Genomic DNA, 7529 nt, shown 5'->3' on the forward strand with positions numbered 1-7529 from the left:
TCCCCAGGGAAAACCTACAAGGAAAGCAACTGAGGCCCCAGTTCTCCAGCCAAAAGCTATAGCTGAGCTCCCAGTCAAGACCCAACATTTTTTTGCCAGCCACCTGAGTGAGTTATCTTGGAAGAGGCTCCTCCAGCCCAGTTGCAGCTGTCTCAGCTGACTCCAAAAATGGAAAAGACTAGTTGTCCCTGTCAAGCCCTGCCCAGACTGCAGATTGATAAGCAAAATAACGTTTTAAGCCACTAAATTTTCCAATGATTTGTTTTCCCCGTGGTTTGTAACAGCAATGGATAACCAGAACCAATGAAGTCATTGAATTCCATTCCTCCTCCACTCTGACCCCATAAATGACCTAGCAATATGAAGAAGGGTAGGCAAGTTCATTTAGTCCAAAAAAAAAGTGGCATATGTATAAAGTAGGTTATCAGGAAATCTGCTGAGTTTGCTGTGAGCCTTGTGCTTGACTGCATGACCTGATCAGTTTATTCAGGAAACCTTGTGTGCTATACCTAGTGCAAAGTATGGTTAGTAGTTCTGAGAATGATCTCATCCTGGATACAATTATGTCTCTTTGTAACCAGATCCATAGCCCACTAATAAATGTCCATTCAGAGATGATGTCTGCTAACTCATTAGACATATAACACACACTGGATCAAAAGCGACGAATGAGACATAATGCCCAGTGGTCCAATCAAGAGATGTCAGCTCTAGGGTTTCCAGTTGCTCCGAGTGGTTCTGCCACCCCTGATCTTGCACAATTTATCAGGAATCCAGTCAATGCCGAATAATCTTTATGATGTAAAGATCATCTTTACGATATAAATTACAAGTCCACCCGTTCTTGAATTGGGGCTTTCCTTCCACGAGGGAGAGTAACTGACTGGCAAATCAGACATTCCCAGTCTGCATCAAAAGATAAGGGCCTGGTTCTCAAGCGATTTATAGTTCACGGTGCCCTTAAAACATGCTTTCAAATATTTAAATCTTCACAAACACTGCGAGGCGCAACTTATCCCCAAATTGCCAAGAGAGGAAACTGAGTCTTTGGCTTCATTTCCTTTATCAATAAAATGGGGGCGCTGTTAGATTTAATCACTACATAACAAATGAACATTTCTGGAAACCCATCCCTTTGCAACTTTCTCTCCCTTTTCCTTACTTCCTCTTCCCAATTTTGCCCCGCCCCTGGCGTCGAGCAACGGGCATCTGGGATTGGCTGTCGAGAATCCGCCATGCCCCGGGGGGTGGGGGGGGCGGAAGGGTAGCCAAGGTGACGGGAGGCGTGGTCTGGAGCCCAGGGGTCAGTAACGGACGCGGGTTCTCACCGAGGCTTCCCAGGTCGGCGGAGAGGAGCCTGGCGGGGCGTGGAGGCCCGGTCCGCGCGTGGGCGCTGCTCGGGGAGCCTGTGGACAGGCTGTGGCCCCGCGACGAGGCTTCCTCCCGGCGGGGCGACGGGCCCTCGATGCCGTCTGGGGCTCTGCGGAACAGGGCCGGGGCTAGGCCCGGGCAGCGGGCTGGGTAGGAGACCGGGTGGATGCAGTGGCGGCTGCGGCGGCGGCGGCGGCGGCGGCGGCGGCAATGGACGCCTTAGAGGAAGAGAGCCTCGCGCTGTCCGTGTGAGTGACGCCGGCCCAGGCCCGCGGCCGGAGGCCTCGGCCTCGGCTGGATGAAATGGGTCTCTTCGGGGGGATGGGCGGCCTCCAAGGCTCCGCCCCAGTTCTGGATCTTGATTCTGAGGCTGCTGCGACCGCCCGGCCAGTGTTCAGGTCCGGAAGGCCCAGAGTGCTGGACGGCGGGTATCTACCTGAATCAACAACCCCCTTCACAATCCCCCAGCCTTCCACCCCTAGCCGTCAGCAAGACCTGGCGGGGGTGAGCTGCCCAGACCTGGCCGCGGGTCAGACGACCCTCCAGCCCCCCCGCCCCAGGAACTCCTGACCAGGAACTCCTCTCGCCCATGCCGGGTTCATACTGACAGATAGGTGTGAGGTGCTAGCGATGGGGTGAGTAGATCCCGCTGCAAATAAATGCGAAGATGCGAGCCTTTGCTCCTCTATTTGTCCCTTTTGTAATTCATTGTGTCTTATCAGGTTTTCTGAAAGTGGAACCATAACATTCAACTTTGATGTCCCTGATGGATAAAGTGGGTTTCCTTCTGTTTAGAATTGCTAGATTAGAACAATCATTATAATATCAAAGATGGATTTGGGGCAGGTTATTTTAATTTTTTTTCTTAGTGCATGTTTTTAGATGTCCATAATTAAGAAAAAATAACCAATAGTTTGATATAGCACCTAATCCAGGGATATTAACTTTCAGCTCTTCCGCCTCTGATGCAGAATTTGATGCTGTGGTTGGATATTTAGAGGACATTATCATGGGTAAGTTTTCTCACCACAACCGTGGGGCCTGTGCTCCTTAGTTCTTAGACCCTTGGAGGCCTTTAAGGACATTGAAATCAATTTGGAGAGTTCATTTTAAATAAGAGAAAACATCAAGCAGCATGTGATTTTTTAGGTAGTCAAAGTGATATTAGTAAGCTTTACTGTGATTTGCCTTGGAGGCAGACAGCCCAATGCCCCCTCAGAACAGCTAATCACCTTATAGGTTCCCAGGCCTGCCTAGTTACTGACTAGTAGGGTATCTAGAAGTTATGGGGTTCTTGGGGAAACTTCAGGAAAGACTGATCTACTTTATCTCTTCATGTAGTGTAAGAGGAGTCTCATTTTTCAGATAGTTTGAGTTTTAATGTTTTCTTGCCATAAATCACAACATCAAACCATAACCAGAAGCACACGAAAAAACAAAGGTGTCCTTTGGCTGGTTTGTGGTTTCCTGGGCTTTGAGTTCCTGGATTGATTTTGGACAAAATAAATCCTGCTGAGTAACAGGGAAGAAGTGTGACAAGCACCAAAGGTTTAAGACAAATACAGGGTAAGAGAAACTAATTAGAGAAAATGTTTAAAGTCTTCTGAGAATTAGGTACTGGCTATATAACTTAACTAGTTTAGTTTGAAAATCACTGATCAAGAGTAAACCTTCAGGTCCTATAAAGGTTTATACCCTTAACTCCTCAATATGGATGTTTCACCATAAGCTCTCATCCCATGTGGCTTTGGGAATTGCTGACGAACACTGAGGAATCCATTCACTTGTTGCCCATTATGGGTAGTCTATATACTGTGGGAAAGTGAGCCTTCTGAAAGCCCAGGGTATTTACCCCAACATCTGGTTCTTTGTGAAGCTTTCCTTTTATTTTTAGAAACAATGTTCTATTCAGTTGTTCAGATTAAAATTCCCTAAATCCACCTTGCAACCCTATAAGATAGATCCTGTTTCATCTGCGTTTTTCAGGTGAAGAAACTGGGACTTAGAGAACTTAAGGACCATCGAAGGTCATACAGTTAGTAAATAGCTGAACTGGAAATTGAACACATACCGTCCAGTCTCTATCAGAGTCCACACTTTTTTTTTTTAGTTCATGCAAGAACTCATTTATATTTGTAGTGTTACTCAGTGGGACACATAGGTCTGTACAACCCCTTTCAGTCATGTCTACCTTCAATATGGTAATATTACTTATAGACCCACTAGTGAACTGCCTTCACTTCTAACGATTCCCTTACATTTGAGTTCAGCTTTTATTAGCTAACCATTCAAGAGCCCATACTTTTATTCACTAAAGTTTGTACCACTGCTGCTAAAATTATATTCTGGAATATACAGCAAAAATAAGAGAGAGAAAAAATGTTCCTTTATAGAAAAGTGATAATGTGAGAGTTCCCAAGCCACCCTATATGAAATGTGTTTAAAATGGATTGGATTGCTCTATTTCAGCATCCCATTTAGCATAATGTCCTGCCACCTTTAAAGAACATCAGCTTTCCCTTGCCTGCACACTGGCCATTGAGAAAGCAGTACTACTACCACAGAAGTACTGCCTGCTTATATGTCAGATGGTTTTTAGTCTCCATTAAAAAGAATGCATTTTCCCTATTGTGGTTCAGATGATGAGTTCCAGTTATTACAGAGAAATTTCATGGACAAGTACTATCAGGAGTTTGAGGACACGGAAGAGAATAAACTCATCTACACTCCCATTTTTAATGAATATGTAAGTGGATTTCTATTTCTCTTACTAGATTAGGATTTCTTAAAAATTTAAACTCAGAATCAAAAGATGCTGAAATTTGTTCTTGCCTTTTAGAATCTGCCACCAATACCCAGCCAAGGGTCCTAATTAGAATCTGGTATAGTTCCCATCTCCTGTTCATTATTTCTCCATGCAGCTCATATGGTTGTTTTCCAAAAGTCTTCGAGACAAATGTTTGATGACCTCATCAGCTACTTAATTAAAAAAATCTTGGCTTGGTCATTATACTATTTCCATTTATAGTATGTGGGTTCTACACACTTTGCATTTATATACTTTTGACCTTCTGGCTTTCATTCACAATGTTTTTCTACTTCATAATCCAGTTAGGTATGCATGACTGTTAGGTAATAGTGAAAACTGACACTAAGATCATGAACTAGTTGGTGGCTTAATCAAAACTAGAACCCAGGAACTCTTGACCCTTGGGTCTCAGTCTCCTGGGATTACCTCATCTGCCTAAGAATAGGTTTAAGGCTCCAAGACTTTTACTAACACAAAGGCCTTGGCATAATGGATGAAGGGAATTATAAGCCAAGCCTCAATTTATGTGAAACCTTAGAAGGAACCCATAACCACTCCAAATATATGCTTTTTGATAATATTCCTTTTACAAAGATTTCACCCTCTATCCAGGAAGATAGTATATAGTATAGCCTCTGCCTATATTAGAGCATTAACCCTGTTCAGTGCAATTATCTGCCAATGGCTCTCCCACATTAGGCCACAGAGGCTGTATTTTGGTCCTCTTTGATATCCCCAGGACTCAGGAAATATTTGTGAAGGGCTGGTAGACTGACTTTCTGAAAAATAAGGTTTTTTTTTTCCCTCAAGAGTGGTCTGACCAGAATCCTTTCTGCTGTTATAGATTTCCTTGGTAGAAAAGTATATCGAGGAACAGCTGCTGGAGAGGATTCCTGGATTTAACATGGTGGCTTTCACAACAACATTACAGTGAGTTGAGCTTGAGACTGTTATCTTTTATGGTTTTTCATTTTCCCCACTCTGAAGATTTTTTTTCAGTGCTTGACTCTCAGGGCCCTGATGGTTAGTTAATTCCTGGGTAGGAGGCCTTCAAAACCTTTGAATGAAATAGTGAACAGAAAATGCCTGTGTGTTATTCATTCAGGAAACAGCCATTCTTTTCCTTTTGCAGGCACCATAAAGATGAAGTGGCTGGTGATATATTTGACATGCTGCTCACATTTACAGATTTCCTGGCTTTTAAAGAAATGTTTCTGGATTACAGAGCAGTAAGTCACTTCTGTCGTTTTGGTCACATTGAACCACTTAAAAAAAACTGAACCGTCAAACACAAACCACCTCCTACACTTCCCCATCATTCCCCCTAGGACTGGCCAGTGTTAGTCTAGCAGCTGGTGAGGTATCAGAAGAGTGAGTTGTTGTCATACTCTAGCTGCCCAGTTATTTCATGTTTTAGTGAAAAGGGCCTCAAGTACCACCCCAGGGCCCTGAAATAATCAAAAGGGCAAAGCCAAAAAAGCAGGTATAATTCTGCCTTGCCTTTCATATAACATGGGGTTTTATAGGAAAAACAAACATTTTTCAGCATAGAGGTGCACTTTTAAGAATAACCAGGATATGGACTGTACGTGTATGAAGATTTGTCAATAAAAATAAAAATTAAAAAAAAAAAGTAACCAGGGCTAGCATTAAGCAGAAATGCAGAATAACCTTCCTCCCCTTCCTATGTAAACCTTGGTCCACAGTTCTACCCATTGCGCCTTCTTCTAGCACAGGCAGGGTCCTGAGGAAGGACCCTTTCCTATTCCTTGCCTTTGAAGTTGTCTCTTTCCTTATGTAGGAAAAAGAAGGCCGGGGATTGGACTTAAGCAGTGGTTTAGTAGTGACTTCATTGTGCAAATCATCTTCTACTCCAGCTTCCCAGAACAGTCTGCGCCACTAGCTCCCACCTCCAGGCAGGGGGATGGGTCTGAATATCATCCACACGGTGGGCTGGATGAGACTTCTGCTAATGCCAAAGGAGAATACATCTTGCAAAGACTGACTGTCCTGTGGCTCTTCATTAACGTGAAGTATTGATGGGTTAAAATGAAAATTCCCTGACCCTCCCAGGACCTGTTTCTCCTGAACCATCTTGTATTCAGTAACCCTAGCACTCCTGGAGTTCACCTCTCAGGTGCTTCTGGGAGCCCCTTCCCCCAGCATAAATGGTTGTCAACAGTGTGGTGTAACCCCCCAACAAAAAAGGCCCTCTGCCCCCAGGACCAGAGCGGGCTTTGCGTGAATTTTCACTTGGGTCAGAGTTGCACTACTTCAGCCCTAGTGGTCCAACCAAGTGGGTTTTTTATTTGGGAGTATTTTATCTAGAGTGTCACTCAAATGTCTTGAGATTTCTGGAGATCCTATTTTTATAGTTAGTCCTGGCCATGGCAATCAACTGAAAGAGGTGCCCTTTACCTAAAAGCTGTTTGTGAAACTCAGCTTGTGTTTCCAGTCCTTTTATCACCGTCTTCTGCTGGTTCTGATGTAGTCCCACTGTTTCTAGAAGCCACTTTTAAGCATAATTTTTTGAAAAAAATATTTTTATAGATGAATACTCAGGCTAACCTAATGGATCTAATCGTGGAATTTCCATGATTATCCACTTAAAGATCAAAGTATTATATGCTGTGCGCTTTTTAGATGTTAGTGCTATGAAGGCAAAAATGCTTTGTACATTAGTGTTCCTAACTTCCTGGGCACAGAGAACGTGAGCTTGTGCAAATGTAGACCAAAAGGTATCCTTTACTGTAATTATAGCATGTTGAATGTGTTTGTGCAGGGTTCTTTAAAAAATCCTTTCTGTATAAATCAGTTCATTAAGTTTTCTGTTGGGATGGGTGTGAGTTTAGTAAAAAACATGACTGTAACTCTGCAATTTCTTCTTCATGTCACATCTCTTACCAAAATGCTCTAGCTCAGCATGAGTAGGAGGTAGCAGACAGTTTTCATGTCATCTGACAGGCTTTGTTTTAGTAAAATGTTTGGTATAACATTACTGACCGGAAAGCATGTATGTCATGTCCCCAGAAAAAAGAAAAAACCTAGTTTAATTCCCAGCATGTATCTTTAAAAAAAAAATTTTAAGTAAAAATAAAAATCTGTACTGACTTTCTACTTGGCTGTTCTGGTTTTAAAGGATAAGCTACATATAGTTTGTTTTTTCTGAAATGTATTGCTTACCAAGAAACACTTTTGTACTATGAAAAAAATCTGAGGTGTTTTGCAAGAGCCAGTGTTCTACACTAGTCAAGCCTTTCGTTAATAGAGTTGCCATTAGCATATTACTGCTTTGGTCTGTTGGAGGCAAAGGCTCTCTCAGAGCCTCAGAGTATTTAAAGACACCATC

At 43.0% G+C, this 7529-nt stretch overlaps 1 protein-coding gene across 4 annotated transcripts; it reads left to right on the top strand.

The window, feature by feature from the left end:
* The first annotated feature begins 1272 nt into the window (after window positions 1-1272).
* ARL2BP (ARF like GTPase 2 binding protein) lies at window positions 1273-7297 on the top strand. Of its 4 annotated transcripts, none has more exons than XM_077132529.1 (6): window positions 1273-1619; window positions 2323-2384; window positions 4011-4117; window positions 5025-5110; window positions 5313-5409; window positions 5982-7297. In XM_077132529.1, exons 1-6 carry the CDS (start codon window positions 1582-1584, stop codon window positions 6081-6083), a joined length of 492 nt encoding a protein of 163 aa, XP_076988644.1. In that variant the 5' UTR covers window positions 1273-1581; the 3' UTR covers window positions 6084-7297. The 4 variants fall into 4 exon arrangements, with proteins under 4 accessions (XP_076988644.1, XP_076988642.1, XP_076988646.1 ...); XM_077132527.1 differs by lacking the exon at window positions 1273-1619 and adding an exon at window positions 1646-1799; XM_077132531.1 differs by lacking the exon at window positions 1273-1619 and adding an exon at window positions 1651-2006.
* Window positions 7298-7529: the final 232 nt, after the last annotated feature.

The sequence above is a fragment of the Tamandua tetradactyla genome, chromosome 16 (genome assembly GCF_023851605.1).
Source record: "Tamandua tetradactyla isolate mTamTet1 chromosome 16, mTamTet1.pri, whole genome shotgun sequence".
Lineage (NCBI taxonomy): Eukaryota > Metazoa > Chordata > Mammalia > Pilosa > Myrmecophagidae > Tamandua > Tamandua tetradactyla.

Bases quoted from the DNA above. Each gene is read 5' to 3' on its own strand.
- ARL2BP (XM_077132527.1), top strand. From the start codon at position 1,675: ATGGGTCTCTTCGGGGGGATGGGCGGCCTCCAAGGCTCCGCCCCAGTT. The intron at 5,111-5,312 runs GTGAGTTGAGCT...TTCCTTTTGCAG, and splicing joins GCTTTCACAACAACATTACA to GCACCATAAAGATGAAGTGG. The intron at 5,410-5,981 runs GTAAGTCACTTC...TTCCTTATGTAG, and splicing joins TGTTTCTGGATTACAGAGCA to GAAAAAGAAGGCCGGGGATT.